Source organism: Dipodomys merriami, unplaced genomic scaffold, assembly GCF_024711535.1.
Source record: "Dipodomys merriami isolate MVZ:Mamm:240054 unplaced genomic scaffold, mDipMer1.0.p SCAF_37, whole genome shotgun sequence".
Classification (NCBI taxonomy): Eukaryota; Metazoa; Chordata; class Mammalia; order Rodentia; family Heteromyidae; genus Dipodomys; species Dipodomys merriami.
Window position 1 is genome coordinate 8,565,215 of NW_027205270.1, and position 16,225 is coordinate 8,581,439.

Below are 16,225 nucleotides of genomic sequence, written 5' to 3' on the forward strand. Positions count from 1 at the left end.
TGTCTCTGGAGAGGATACCTTCAGTCTCATTTTTACAAACAGAAGCTGTTGGTAACAGATGTGCTTCAAAGAGTTGGCAGTAGTTAAAAGAATTAAGGTGAAATATCAAATATCTAAAACGCTACCCTGCAGATATCAGGAATCCACTCCCTCTGGACTGGCCCAGATTCTTCAGCCTGTTTCCAGAAATTGCTGTTATGCATTCTGCACAGACGGTGGAGTGCTTGGACAAGGAAGGAAGGGGAGGAAGCTTGGCAGGCCAGCAGCTTAGAGCACGACTCTCTCTCTCTCTCTCTCTCTCTCTCTCTCTCTCTCTCTCTCTCTCTCTCTCTCTCTCTCTCTCTCTCTCTCTCTCTCTCTCTCTCTCTTTCCTCCCCTTCCCTCCCTTTCTCCCTAACTCTCTCTCCCTCTCTCTTCCTTCCTCTCTCCCCCTCTGCCTGTCTCTCTCCCTCTCTCCTTCTCTCTCCTCCCTCTACCTCCCTTCCTCCCTTCTTCCCTTCCTCTCTCTCCCTCTCTCTCCTCTCCCTCTCTCTCTCCCTCTGCATGTCTCTCTCCCTCTCCTTCCCTCTCTCCCTCTCTCCCTCTCTCCCATTCTCCTTCTCTCTCCCTCTTTCCCTCTCCTGTCTATCCTGTCTTACACAGATTTTTCTCTTTTTAATTCATGTTCTTTGGGGTTGGTGGAGGAACCCAGCAGGCTTCTTGTTGATGTAAGTGTGGCTAGATTTTGCATGATTTCAGTGCTGCTCTGCTGTGGGGGGTCCAACAATGCTATCTCGTGAGCTGATAGACACAAGACCAAAGCAGGAGATGTGTTTGAAGGCTCAGAAAGCAACGTGTGTGCTTTCGATAGCAATGATAGAATGCAATAAGTAACTATCATTGAACTAAGATTTCCCACCTTCTTCCAGAAGTATCTAAACCCGCAGGCCATCAAGCAGATATATTCTGCTGGGGAGAGATATAGTCAGAGAAAAAGAAGGGGATATGATATCTATGCGCAGAACTCGGAAGAACCATTATAATAAAAGTTATTATCATAGTAAAGCTGCCACCCAAAGCAAATTTCAGTGCATCTTCTATGGCAGGTCTTGAGTGAGAGGGTTTTTAGTCATTTCCGCCTTAAATATTCAGCTGACCCAAACAACAGAGAGAGATTGTCTCTCCTTCATATTATCTCCCTGCTAATTATTCTGTGTGACTATGTCCACTACTAGTCTCTTCCAGTTCTTCCCTCTGTAGAGATAGTTTATAAATAACATATCTAGTGTTCGAAGAATTAACACGTTGTTTGTGAATTTTCTATTGGTTATCATATTAGCACACTCGATGCACATGGTCTCTAATAATCTTCCTAAAAGCCTACAAGGCAACCACAGGCATGCCTACTTAAAAGGTGAGGCCACTGAGTGTCATGGAGCTGCAGTAACTACCTCCTATGGGGAATTTGGCATCGTGGGGTCAGACTCTATGGCGGAGAAGCAAAGCAGGTGAAATGAGTGCCTTTCTTTCAAGAGTAAGCGGCGGTCTCCTCTTCATCCAGTAGCTGCCCTAGTACATACATATGTGCTCAACAAAGGAGTCATGAGGGACTTCTTCAGACCATTGACTAACAGACAGAATTTTAAGAGAGCTTGAAGTGTGTGGCCTTTGGAATCCGTGGATGCAGGTTGCCACCACACAGCTCAAATCATCATTGCCCTTAGAGCTGCCACTGACTGAAATCTTTCCACAAGGCCTCTAAGCTGTTAAGATGCTGTCACTCACATTATCTCCCTTGATTCTTACCAGATTCTTGTGAAGTAGGCTGAGCAGATTATTTTCTGAATTTTTAAAGACAAGGGAATTGAGGTCCAGAAAAGTGGTGATTTATCTAAGCCAGCAAATGGTAGAAATAGGACCAGGGCTCTATCTATTAAATCTCTACCCTATAATTTCTTTTTTTTTTTTAATATATCATGAAGCCTCCAAGTAAAGACAACCGCAGATGTGGCGAGTGCAGGAGGGAATGGTAAGATCAACTCTTATGTGACAGTCCTGTCTGCTCTCCAATCATCTCTGAAAGCTAGATTTCACTGTCCAAGTACCTGGACCACCTTTAACTTACTCAGAGCCTCAGCTGTTGAGCTATCATATTGCTTTTGTTTTTTGTTTTCTCTTTTCCATGGCAATCATTGACTAGCTCATTGTCTCCTGGCTTCTTTTTTTTTGGGGGGGGGGAGTGGTCCGGTCGTGGGGCCTGAACTCTGGGCCTGGGCGCTGTCCCTCAGCTCTTCAGCTTAAGGCTAGCGCTCTACCACTTGAGCCACAGTGCCACTTCCGGCTTTTTTTTTTTTTTGCTTATGTGGTGCTGAGGAATCGAACCCAGGGCCTCAAGCATGCAAGGCAAGCGCTCTACCACTGAGCCACCTTCCCAGCCCATTCTTTTATTATTATTATTATCATTGCCTCTCTAAAAATAGCTGTTTAGATATCCTAATTTCTCCCTCACCCTGAAATTTTAATATCACATATATATTTTATATCTGTTCATGTACCATATGTGTGTTTATACATAAAAATGAGTCAGATATTTTTTACCCTCTCAAGAAAGAATTTCTCTCCTCTCCTCAGTGCAGTATTGCTTCCATTGAGAATGCATGTAGAGCTCATAACTATGAATTAAGTTTAAGCACATAAAAACAAAACACAAGGCTGTAGGAAGCACTGCCTTGATTGAAGGAAAGAGGGGTAAGATAAAATAAAGAACAACAGAAAAAGCCAGCAAATAAATGAATAAGTTGCTGACTATCTCCACTATCTCACAACTACAGACTCTTCTGGTAGTTTAGATTTATTTAGGTTTCACTTTGGCCAAAAATATGACCAATAGTATTACCATTATCTACAGGGACAACATGCTTTAGTCATCCTATGAACCTATTGCAAGAATAAGATTTCCATTTGTAAGTGCCAAAACAGAATGTTCCGTTTGACCAAACAAAGTTTTGAATTGTGAGGTGGAATAGATCTGTCAGAGCACTGGAGCTTGCCTTTGGGAGAGGTTCAGGAGATTCACAGCTTTGCCTATTTATAGGGAACAGCAAAGGTGGATATGTTTCACATTACCCTCCCTTTCCCTGTTCTCTCAAACTCTACACCCTATCAAATCAGAAAAATAGAAGAAAAGCCCAAATTCACCAACTATAGGCTGAAGAAAGGTCTGCTCATGAGAATGGACTAGTCCAAGGGCCAGAAACACACTGGCAGAGCTAATACATAGATTTGGCCTTCTGTTATACTGTCTCCTTTCAAGCAAGAGAGGATCCACCTTACCCTTGTACTTCTTCCTTTGTTACATCTGCATGTACCACATCAAACCACTGTCTAAAGCTTTTTAAATAAATATCAGCAAATCTGTTACAGCTGAAGATGTATACTTAGTGTCCTGGGAGACAGGATTTAGTGTGGCTAGTATTAAATTGGAATTTTGATTTGGTTAACAATTGCAAGCTGTTCAGTGACTTTCTTCTGGACTTGTCTACCTAGTGGCTCTTGCACCTATATGGACAATGCTTCTTCATGCTATGGGACAAGTCTGCCTTTCAGGTCTTTAAACCATGTGAAAACAAGAAAGTGGTACCAAACCCAAGTGTGTACATCCATATGTGTGCATATTCACACACATATTCCATTGGCTCAGTAATTTCAAGAACCCAGAGTTTGTGTTATTATCCAATTAAATAAGGAAGTAGGGAAGCTATGCCTTAGGAGAACAACTGCCCTGATTACTTCTTGGCTCAGCTCTTCCCTTGCTTTGCGACTATATTTTGTTTTTTATTTAAAAGGTACTTATTTAGCTCCTGACATGTGCCAGTTACTGGTATAAATACTTTACAAAGAATAGCTTGTTTAAATCTCAGTAAAAATTGGTGATTTAATTCTCATAGCCCTATTTCCAATTAGAATGGTTAGGAAACTTGCCAATGTCACTCAGCCAGAACTTGAACCCAAGCTCTGTCTCTCTTAACATACCCTACTATGGTAGGTGACTTTGGACAAAAGTCTTTGGATCTTTCCAATTCCCAGTTTACCGAAGATAGATAATAAAGGCCTCCATGGGTGAGGGAATTAAATTTCATTAATAAATCCGGAAGAGATAAAGGCATGTTCTGCACACTCCCTGTGAGGCTGGTGGAGCAGTGTGAACACAGTCCTCTGGCATAGTGCCCCACCTCCACAGGTGCAATCATTTACAAGTTAATGGTTCTATTGTTCACTCAACAAATAGGTGCTTAATCCCTGGAAAAGAAATGTTATGCTACTATGAATGAATTGAGCACTATAATTAGAACTTAAAAAGTCAAAGTGATCTGTTATCTTTGGAGCATTTTAGTTTCAGTGCAGTGTCTCTTCTTCTTCTGTACACTGTATGTTCTTGTCTTTTGGTGCCTTTATGATTTTAAAAGTGTGCAAAGATGGATCAATATAAGAGACTCAGAAATGATCTAAAAAGAAAGCAAAAGAAGACTGAGGCTGAATTCCAAGAAGGGCCATTATTCTTGGAGTAAAAATAAATAAATAAACACCAAATCAGTTGCGGGGAAACATAGATTTCACTGAAAATGCAATCAGTATGGAGCAGAGACAGTGACACAAAATAACAGAGTACAGGGTTGTTCTGCAGCTGAGGGACAAATGACAGCATAGCCTGGGCCAGCTGAAGACAGATTGTTATATTGTTCCATTAATTGTGTGTAACTTGGCTTTTCCAGACCTTTCTGTGACAGACTAATCCTGCTTCCAAATGCTGCTGAGCCTTCTCCCTTTTGTTCAAGGCTGCCCACATATCTCTGACGCATAGTTCCTGCCACCCATAGTTTGCAATATTGAGAATTCTTAACTGAAGATAGACACGCTGATGTTAAAAGACCTAAAAACACACAGTTACTAAAGAGGCCATTGGTTTGAGGAGGAAAAGCTGATATTTATCCTGGCTCCATGTCAAGCCCCCTAAAGAGTTGACAAATGTGATCTCATGTGAGAGCACTTGCCTGTGTTGTTTCATTTTAGGGGTAAAGAAAAATCTCCTGCCCAAATATGTGCCATTCACTTGTTTTAGTGAATGAAATTGTAGATTACTGTGAATCTTTTAGGTCATTTGTCCCCCCAGAGATCCGTGTTTAAACTGAAAAAAAAAATCTGAGTAGATTCATTACCACTGATTGAGCAGTGTCCTGCTAGGATTTAATCTTCACATTCTCAGAAGAGCCAGTGCCCGAGCCACTGAAGGCATCAGGTTAAGTGGAAAAGAGTATTCTCATGCTAGGGGTATGCAGAGCACATTGACATAATTTTGGATGTCCTCTGGACTTTCTGGAGGCTTCTGTGACAAAGGAAACATTATCAGACATGGAGTAGGTATGTGAAGACAATGAGATAATCGTGCCAAACAAGAATTTCCAGCCTTCAGTTGGAGAAAGTGTAGAATTGGTGAATTCTGGGACTTCTGTAAAATTCACTTATCTGGATGTTTTGTTCATGACCAGCCCTGCCCACAATGGCACCATCAATGTGAAAAGTATAAGGAAGTGGTAGATGGGAAATAATACTGAATTTAAACGGAGCAATTCCAGATGCAAGGTCCAGCAGGAGCAAGAACTTTGAACACACATCTCCAGATGTAATTGTTCTAATCTTAAAAACAGGGCAATTTTATATGTGCCTCCAAAGATTATTGTGAAAATAAAATAATAATTGTGAATGGTACTTTGTAAACTATAGCATATTGAGGACCGGTATATAACAGCCCTTAACCTGCAGGGATCCTTTACCAATCAGTTCCACCAGGAGAGAGTCAGGAGTGGAAGCAGTGGGGAGGTCCTCACTTAACCTTGATCCCATCTAGCCCACCTAGTGTTGGATAGTTAGACTGTTGAGCAACATGTGTCCTAATCATGACACACTATCTCAGTATTAGGAAGAGATAGCCAACCCTGTAGATCAGAAAAGAGAAATTACTGAAAGGGATAGAGAGTCAGTGTATCCCAGATATTGATGATGATTACTTGACCAATATAAAGCACACATCTGAAAACCTTTTCTTTGGGACTTTGGGGAGATAAATCAATGGTAGAGTGCCTGCTTATTATACTTGAAGCCCTTTACTTGATCCCCAGCACCACATCACATTTTCTTCTTTCTCTCTCCTACTCTCTTCCTTCTTCTTTCCCTTTCTCCCTCCCTCTCTGTCTTTTTCCTCTCATTGTTCCCTCCCTCGCCTCCCTTTTTTTCTCCCTTTCCTCTCCCTTTTTCTCCCTTCATTTTTTACTGAAGAGCTCTCAACTCCTAAGTCAACTGTAACCACTTGCAGTACAGTATTGTAAGTATTTTGCTGAACTTTTTCCCTTGTTCTATATCCCAATAACATTCCTCAGCTATTTCATTTTTCAGGGAGAAGGGCATACTTCATAGCCCTGTATCTCAGCATCTTCCTTTCCATTTAGCCTGCCATTCTGAATATCCTATCTTTGCACTCACACACATGCTTGAGATTGTCTGGCTGCTTTGCAGCATCTTTATGCTGTGAAGTGCCTCCCCACTGCCCAGCCACAGTGACTTTTTTTAATCTACCTGTTTTCATTCATATTCAGGAAGTCTGGTAAATCATAGGAAATAAGAATACAGGGGGAAATTTACCTTTCTAGATAAACATTTGATTGGTTAGACATTAGCTTGAAAACCACTTTTGCTTCATGTTGTATTGGGGAGAAAATAATAAAACAGAAGCTCAGAACTGGAAGCATTTTAAGGGAATACCTGGATGAATCCTCCTTAAAAAACAGAAATGCACAAGCCAGCTGGTCTCCCAAGAATGTGAGTGATAACACCAGGTTTAAAGACCACCTTCCTTCTAGTCCCTGTTTCACTTGGTCTGACCTGCAAAAGTATTCTGGAGAACCAGGACCAGCCTGATCTATAATGTATCCAAGTGAGCTCTCTAGTTCCTGTATAGTCCTACTTGCTGTTACATTGTCTGCTGGGATTCTATGTATTTATTTGCTAACTCTTCATTGCTAGGCTACCCTTTTTCTATTTATTATTGAGGGAAATGGGATCATAAAACCCCAGGAGATAAAACCCTTGGTTATACTTTCTATCTACTCACTAGACTAAGCACATTGATGACTGATTTCAGTTTTGAACTTGTGGCTCATTCTCACCTCAGTGATATTCCACTCTTGGTTGAGATTAGAGAAAGGACAAGTAGATAGGCTGGATTTGCGCAGACTCTAGAACACCTGGAAAGAATATCAGGCTTGCAATTGTCCTATTAATTAAATCTTCACACGGTGAACTTGATTTCCCCTCCCTCTTTTTCCTACATGATGTATTGCCAAAGAAAAAGTAGGTCAATTGAGGGTTCTGACTAGTTTTGTCCTAGTTAATTTAAGTTTGGCCATATGTTCTTTGAGAAGCATGTGCTAACTGCAGGTCTTTCCCTGATTAGCAAATAACCTAAGGGTTTTTAATTTAGACTTCCTGTTCCCTGGCCAGAGAGAGGAATCTTAAAAGGGAATAGATCTTAAAAGGGAATAACTCAAAAAGACCCTTCTGTGAGGTCTTTTAATTTGTGTGTTGTTTAATCACATTATCACTTTCCACCATGGAGCAGAGTTTCTCAATCTCAGCACTACTGATGGTTTGGGTCATATAATTTTGTGAAATCGAAGATATTCCATGCTTTGTAGTCTATCCAGCAATATCCAGAACCTCTGTTTAGCAAGTGTTGTGGTGACCACATTTGCATGGAAATAAAAATGTCTCTAGGCATTACTAAATAAATGTTCACTAGATGGCAAATTTGTTCCTGGTTGAGAACCATTAGCATAGATCCATAGTCCATGAGAGCACCAAGAAAGAAAAATGACTTAATCCGTGATTGTTACTGATGGTTGCCCATGCCTTACCCTCTCCAAGTTGACTATCCTCTGGGAAGATATTGAACCAGATGATTATCAGTCATTTCTTCCCCTGGAAGCCTGTGAAATGTTTCCCCTATTGGCAGATTTAAACATTATCTTTTTACCAGTAGTCAGGGCAAACAAAATCATGGTCAAAACTCCTGTATTTAAGCATTGCATCTATGGTGTTCAACAAGAAGGTATTAAGCATATACCCTGTGCCCTGTCTAGGTTTTTTGTTGGGTATCAAAAGGTGTAAGGAGCAGCTATTCAGGGTAAAAAAGAACAGAGTGTAGTGGAGCTCTTAATCACTAGGTCAGTGACTCTCTACAAAGTATTTAACCTTCAGAAGCCTCAGATACTTCATGCTAAGACTGCTACTACTTCACTCATATATTCAGATTTAGGTAAAGGCACCCATTCCAAGAAGCCACTTAGTAAGTGCTATCTCTCCACTTTTGCATCACAGTCTAGACCAGAAGGCCTTCAGAAACTGTTAGATTGAGGAAGGCCAGGAGACACTTCCCAATCAGAAGTATGTTTACTGAATCTCAGAAAGAAAAAAAAAACACATTGGAGTGTTTTTTAATGAAGATTTTTTTATATGTGCAAAATACTCTGAAGACAAAGAATAACTTTTTGCTGGTTCTAACTACTAGACTGCGTGGTTTTACTCTGCCATGGCAAGTAAAACCCTGAGAGGACTGTCAGCTCTGGACCAGTCCAGAACTAATGCCTGAAAACACCATCAATCATATTAGTTCCTATGTCTTACTTACGGTTGATTTCAAGAATTCTTATCATGAGTAAAAATTGATCACAGAAAAATGAAGGATAATTAGTGCTGGAAAGTAAGTAGGTTATATGGTTGTGTTTATGACTGTGTGTACTTATGTAAGGCTATATATGTGTAGGTATCTATGTTCCTAGATCTATGAATATGTATGTTTTTATATATGGCAGTATATGTATAGGTATCTATATGCTTAGTTATATGAATATATGTATAAATGTATGTTTATGTAAGTTTACGTAAGTTGAAACAGATGCATAGCTATAGACAAATATGTATGCATAACCTCAGACATGTCTCAATGTGTCTGTTACACAACCATAGTCTAGCTAAAACCATGTTATTTGACATTCCATCAATGGCAGACTCAAATCAAATCACATCACCAACTATCTAATTGATGCTGATCTTGGCTGCCCTGAAACATTATGATACCCATTCTCCAAAACTGATAGACGTTCTGGGCCTTTTGTGAGTATCAGATAACTTTCCTTTTAGATTCCCCTGGTGTCCACTATTACTTGGCCGTGCCAGAGAGAACAGCCATCAAACTCACTGACAAGATGATTAATAGGAATCAGACACACAGGTGGCCCCTAATCCCACCAGAAAACTGTGCAGTGAGTTTGGAGACTTGGGAGGAATAACAAGTGGTGTTTGGCTCTGGAATTACTGACACATACTCATAAATGTGTTGTTGATGCTAAGTCAAACCAAATGTCTGCAGCCCCCAAAGCAAGAGCTAAGCTGTAGTATAAGATATTCTTATATTTAGAGGAACTTGAATATATTTTATTAAAATTAACATAAATACATGAAACTATGTCCTTTTACTTGAATAACCTTTTCTTCAGGATGACAACTTTACAATCTTGAGGTCATGAGATGTGTCCCCGGGCAGGTAACTCCCAAGTATGGCAGCTGAAGTGGTAGTCAGGGACTGCCTTTCTTCTTAGCATGGTCTGAAGTTTGGTTTCATTTAACCTGCTTCTCTGTACAACCTCAAAATCTACCAGAATTAAGACATATTATGTGAATGTCATTTGTCATTTAAAATATTTTTTCTATATAAATATTCACAAAGCCTCAATACCCTTACTGAACTTCAAGCAGCTGGGAAGGAAGTACAAATAGAGGGTTAATGCATCACAATGCCGAGGATGAGATGCGAATTGCTGCAGCCTGAAGTTCTTTTCAGATAGCACAGGATAATGAGATTAGCACCCTCTGTGGGAAGAACAACAAAAAAGGTGCTGCACCTTTAAAAATTTGATTCCCTTTTAATGTTCCTAACTTTATTTGAGGGGTCAAAGAAAGTTTCTTGAAGCTTAAAGATTAATTAGTTTGAGAAAGAAAAGATTGAAAGTGTCACAAAACCTTAGTTAAGACTACCATTCTCCTTTACTCTTTCCTTTTCTCTGCCTATCTTTGAAGCTAGAAGCACAGGATCATAAAATACTGTGAGCTGACTTCTTGTTGTAGTACAATATTATCTGCTTCCCCATAAGGACACACAATGCATGCACATAGACACACACACACACACACACACACACACACACACACACACACACACACACACACACACACACACACAAACTTTCTAAGGCCATCATTTGCTCTTAATGTCCCTAATTATGGGTTTCTCTTTAGAATCGTCCCTTATTAGATTTATGTGGAATTAAAAATTCTCAAAATGCATGGTGTTTAGTCTTAGGGTGGATTTGAAGGGAAGCATTAAGAAATAAATTATAATCGTTTTACTTTATAGCCATATTTGGGGGGGGAAAGGAATACAAAGGGGAAAAAGAAGTCTTGGAGAAATAAACTACAGTTTCCATGTGTCTCTATCTCTTGAGAAGAGGGAGCCTGTGATGTTGTTACAAGAAAGGCTTGGCTTCTGGAAGCTTTCCCTATGAGCATACCAACATGTCCCCCTAATGTACCAAGCTAGAGCAACATTGGGCTCTGGATTCCTGTAGCTCTCCTATGATAAGAAAGCTGGGTTAAATTAGCTTTCCTCCAAGGACCATACTTTGGCAATAGAAAGAAAGGAAAGAAAGGAGGGGGGGAGGGAGGAAGAAAGAGAGAGAGGGAGGGAAGGAAGGAAGGAAAGAAGGAAGGAAGGAAGGAGGAAGGGAGGGAGGGAGGGAGGGGGGAGGGAAGGAAGGAAGGAAGGAAGGAAGGAAGGAAGGAAGGAAGGAAGGAAGGAAGGCTTTTCTTTCAGAACAGGTTATCTTTAACAGGGTTTAATTGTTGATATGAGTGAAGAACATCCCTGAGAAAACCTTTGTTTCAGCTGCTCCTGCCCTCCAGGGGTTAGGCATGATGCAATTCCAAAAGATCATGCTTAGTCTCAACCCCAAACTCTCTCCTCAAAGTTGGCAAACAAAGAACCACTCTTCAGAACACTAGCAGTCTGGATGGGTGTCATAAAGTCATGGTTTAATTATAAACAGAACAAGATCAAGTTTCCTGGTCAGGAAGTATGAGATAATGTGTTGGTGTGTGTGTGTGTGTGTGTGTGTGTGTGTGTGTGTGTGTGTGTGTGTGTGTGTGTGTGTGTGTGTGTGTGTGTGTGTGTGTGTGTGTGTGTGTGTGTGTGTGTGTGTGTGTGTGTGTGTGTGTGTGTAAGAAGCGGTCTCCTAAACCTTAACCTGTTAAAAATACTTACAAAGCATTTCATATGTAGGAGCCCCTTAGAAGCTATATTTTTAGGTTCATTGGTTTCCCCATGGATAGAAGAGAGTTCTATCAACAGTCCTTATCTTAACTAAACCTCCTGGTGATAGCTTTGTGCATCTCTGAAAGTGAGTTTAGGTTTTTAGGTTGGTGGCTGGAGATATTTGTATGTCAGGAGATGGTGGTATGTTTGTTCCCCCATCCTGCTTGCTGCTATTTGGATTAATCTTCTTAGAAGGGTAGGGGAAGTAAAAAGGAAGATACCAGCCTTTAGAAGTATTTAGAGGGGTAAGAAGAGACTTTTGGACATGGGCAATATTAATTCAGTTTACACCATCTGTGATCCATGGCAGTTTATTTCAATCATACATCTGATTGAGAAGCTAGCCAGTGAAAGACCCCTCCAACCATTGCACACCCTTCCTACTGCCCTTCCACCAACTGCCACTACCGGCACCGTAATACTCCTCAGCTTAATAAAATACTAAAATCTCAGGATGGATCTGGAAACCTATGGGGGGGAGGAAGGGGTAATCAGTCATTCTACCATGGGAGGGTATGAAAAGCACAGGGAAAGCAAGCGTTACATAAAAGGGCCATCTGAAGAAAGGTAGCTCTTCCCTTCTGAGTTAGTGAGCAAATGATTCCCATTTCAATAATATGCAAGTATCATTAAATGATGATCTTCTCCCACCCCACCCCCATCCCTGCTGTACCACATCTGCCCTTAAATTCTATTGCTACATGTCATTCCCCTGCAGGCATTCATCCTGAGTCAGGAATTTCCTCTTTCCCCATAGTAACTAGGACTGTACCCTCCCTGCTCCAGAGCTCCAGCTTGCTGCAGTCTTAGCAGTGAGCTCCAGAGGCACAGCCTACAGCACTCCACATTGAGATCCTGCCTCCTCTCCAGTGAAACCATAGAGAACATGAGCTGGATGGGGGGGGTGGGGGTGGGGGGATTGGAGGAGAGGAGAATCTTTTAACATTGGAAGAGATGAAACAGGACACACATGCTACTGCTTCTCATGAATCAAAGACAGAGGAGAATGATGAACAAGTGGCATTTGGGGTGAAATTTTTGAGTTGATTTGAATGATGGTAACATTCAATACAAAAAAAAATGGTTTCTTGTTCATAGAGCAAACTGTCTGGCACTGACTGCCTTTTAAAAGCCATTTGAAATCTTATCTGTCTTAAAGGCTGAACAGTAGTGCCCAGTCCTCAGTCTATGGATCTCTTGCTTAGAAAGAGGCTAGATGGCATGTACCCACTCCCCAGATAAATATAAAAGGTCTTAATGACTTTTTTTTTTGTCCTTACTCCAATGGGATAAATTAACTTGAATCATTACAGTGATCATCTTTGCTTGCCCTTCTTAACATCACAAATTCAATCGGAGGACTTTGCTCCTTTGACTCCTTGATTACCCCCCCCCCCCTCCAAACTGGGCAAATTCCCTGCTCTCCCATCCCCATACCCCAAGGCAATCTTAAACTGTTGCTTGTCTTGTAACAAGGAAACAGCTCATTTAAAGTTACACCAGTCTGTACAAACTGTAAATGCTATTTTATTTTAAACGTTTTAGTTTACAAAACAAAAAAAAATCAATGCTTGGTACCTTTTTACACTCTCAGATTCCTGAATATGGACAGATCTTCAAAGGGAGAAAGGAGTTGTCATATGAAATTTAAGATAGACTGTCCTGAAGGTTGTGGGGTGGGGTTTTTGTTGTGTTTTATTTCTTTTTTTCTTTTCTTTTTTTTAAGACACATAAAGCTAAAATGTCAAGTCTCTGGGAGACATCCCCTTACAGTTTCAGTCAAGGAGCAAATCAGAGCACAGACAAGGAGATTCCAGCCTGGTGCCCGCCGGCCCGCCCGGCTGCCCAGGAGTATTTGGTAGCGCACGGGTTGGAGAGCCACTGGGGACAATCACACCTCGCATTCTCTGGCGGGCTGCTGGTGGCAGGTACATGAGCCATACTCGTTGATGATCACCAGGGCTCCCTCAATGTGATTCGGTTTGTAATCAACGTAGTATTCCTGGGCCGACATGGCAGCCATCTGATGCATGGTCTGTTTCTGCTTTTGCTTCCTGCGCTGCGTGACAAAGCACTGTCTGAGCTGCCTGAGGCTGGCTGGGAAACACTTCCAGGACACATAGAGCACCAGGACCACGATGAGAAAGGAGAAGATGAGGGCCATGGTGCCTGTGACTACTTTGTGGATCTGCACGGCGTTCTCCGCGTGCTCACCGCCGGGGAGAGCCACGGTGGCGGGCTCGGGGGTGCCCTCCCGCAGCCCCTCGCCTCCGTCCACGAGCGTGGTGGCGGAGCTGTCTGGGCCTCCCAGGTCACTGCGGTTGGTGACCGCCGAGAGGAGGTGGCCGCTGGTGGGTTCGGCCCCATCCTCGCACAGGTGGAAAGCATACACAGCATCCAGGACATCCTCGCCCTGTGCGTACTCGGGGCTGGCGCACTGCAAGTTGCCATCATAACGCCCCTGGAAGTTGTTGAGCCAGGAGGCGAGGGCACACACGTTGCGCCCGCAGTCCCACAGGTTCCCGGTCAGGGTGATGCTCGTGAGGGACTTCCAGGAGTTGAGGATGCGAGGCTCGACGTAGGTGAGGCGGTTGGAGTCCAGCTGTAGGGACTGCAGGTGCGGCACAGTCTCGAACACATGGGGCTCCATGTACTCGATCTCGTTGCCGGACAGGTCCATTTTTTCTAGGTTCCAAACCCAGTCCAGGGAGCTGACCACAATGGCCACCTTATTCCTCCTCAGACAGAGCGAGTGCAGGGAGATGAGACGCGGGAAGTGGGCGAAGTTCACCTTGACTAAGTCGTTGTGCTCCAGGTGTAGCTCGGTGAGCTTGAACAAGCCGGCGAAGGAGTTGCGCGCCAGACTCTTGAGCTGATTGTATCCTATGTCGAGAAACTTGAGGCTGCGGCAGTCCTGAAAGATGCGCACGGGCACGAACTGGATGGCGTTGGACCGCATGTGCAGCGTGGTGAGCTTCCGCAGCCCGTGGAAGAGGTCGGGCGCGAGCGCCTGCAGTTTGTTGTAGGAGAGGTCCACGCTGCGCAGGTTGGGCATGGGCCGGAAGGTGGTGTTGGGCAGTTGGGTGATCTGGTTGGAACTCAGCGTGAGTTCCTTAACTCGGCGCAGTTTCTGAAAGGCGTCCCCTTGCACCGAGCAGATGTGATTGTGATCCAGATAGAGCCACGTGAGCTGCATTAACCCCGTGAACTGGCCGGCGCGCAGCTCCGAGAGGCTGTTGTAGCGCAGGGACAAGCCCAGCAAGCCGGACAGGTTGTGGGGCGCCTCGGTGAGGTTGAGCGCCTCGCAGTACAACAGCCGCCCCTCGCACCGGCACAGCTGCGGACACCCGCTGGGGGCGGCGGGCAGCATCTGAAAGCAGGCCCCCAGCAGACACAAGACCACCCCCGAGGGCCTCCTCAGCGGCCAGTATAGACAGAGACCGAGCAGCAGGAAATCCATCAGCGAGAATCTTTCCAGAGGAACTGGAGAATGTCCATTGAAAGCGCTCGGTCAGAAATCTAACATCATATTTTATTCCGAGGGATTGGAAAGGGGGGAGGAGGAGGGGGAGCGGGGGAGGGGGAGAAAAGGGCACAAAAAATCAAATAAATATAGAGAAATCAAGGAAAGACCCTTCCCTCCCTACCAAAAATAAAAAAAAGAAGACATAACATAAATAAAATGTACCAAAAAAAAAAAAACCACACGTGCACCTCTAAGCATGCAGAAAGCTGGACAGCCTGGAAAGTTCACAGGCACGGAAATATTAAAGAGATGGTGATTTTGTCCATGTTCAGATACTGCAGCAAAGCCAAGGGAGGAGGGGGAGAAGAAGAAGAAGAAGGAAAAAAAATCTTCGGGAAAGAATTTAATTAAAAAGTGTCTTACCCACCCTTTTCCAGAGAGTGACAACCTCCATTCAGCTGCTCCCTTTGTGTGCAGGCTAATTATATGCAGGGCGAGAGAAGACCCCTCTGTGTTCCCGCGGCAGCCCGGGTCCGCGGCCGGCGGATCTGGCAACCGCACAATGTCTCACTTTGCTGCTGGGCTCCGGGCTGCAAGGGCGGTGGGGCGAGGTTGGGAGGCGACTTCTAGGACCCGCAAGTTTCCCCAACTACGTGCCGGAGCCTGGGCTTCGCCTTCCTGCCTCCGTCCTTTTCCTCTGCAGTTCGGACTGTGACGTGGTGGGGTGGAAAAAAAAAACACAACACACTCCAAAAACTCGGGGCTCACGACTCCCCGGGATTTGACAGTCTGGTTAATGTCCGTCATTGGAAAAACACCGTGACCGGCGGCGCCACCTTTGAGTCCACGGAGACCGCCTGCCATTCGCGCCCTGGGCAGATGCGGAGAGCTGGCTCGTTCATGCTTCTGTTTTTTTTTTTTTTTTTTTTTTTTTTTGCGGGGCGGTGCGGTGGCGAGGGTGGAAGGGGGGGTTGGGGGAGGGAGGGTGCGCGGCGGGGAGGTGCGGGCGCCGGTCGTGGGGAGCAGCAGCGAGAGGCGCCCCGCTCCTTCCCTCCGCCAGCCAGGCAGTGCGCGGCGGGCGCGAGCCTGCACCGGCACCTAATGCTCACTGAGTGTCGTAAGCTGCTCACGATTGTGCGTCTTTCCCCCCCCCCGCACCCCCCCAGCACCTCAGACATGGGCAGATTGAACAGGGGGTGGGCAGAAAACCAACATTAAAAAAAAAACCCGAACCCCTAAAGTAATAGCTGTGCTTTGATGAAATGGAAAACACTTTCAGCTTTTGTATCCATATTTAATCA

At 43.8% G+C, this 16,225-nt stretch overlaps 2 protein-coding genes across 7 annotated transcripts in view; one reads left to right on the forward strand and one right to left on the reverse strand.

Annotated features, from left to right (window-relative positions):
* Ctnna2 (catenin alpha 2) overlaps positions 1-16,225 on the forward strand; it is a 1,104,669-nt gene that overhangs the window by 732,897 nt on the left and 355,547 nt on the right. The window lies entirely within an intron of this gene.
* On the reverse strand, positions 12,966-15,964 carry Lrrtm1 (leucine rich repeat transmembrane neuronal 1). 4 transcript variants are annotated; one of them, XM_069989102.1, is made up of 2 exons: positions 15,352-15,964; positions 12,966-14,941 (listed from the first exon to the last, which is right to left on the reverse strand). In XM_069989102.1, the coding sequence occupies exon 2, from the start codon at positions 14,916-14,918 to the stop codon at positions 13,350-13,352; it is 1,569 nt and encodes a 522-aa protein (XP_069845203.1). In that variant the 5' UTR covers positions 14,919-14,941; positions 15,352-15,964; the 3' UTR covers positions 12,966-13,349. The 4 variants fall into 4 exon arrangements, with proteins under 4 accessions (XP_069845203.1, XP_069845200.1, XP_069845201.1 ...); XM_069989099.1 differs by having other exon boundaries at positions 15,348-15,964; XM_069989100.1 differs by having other exon boundaries at positions 12,966-14,977; positions 15,352-15,963.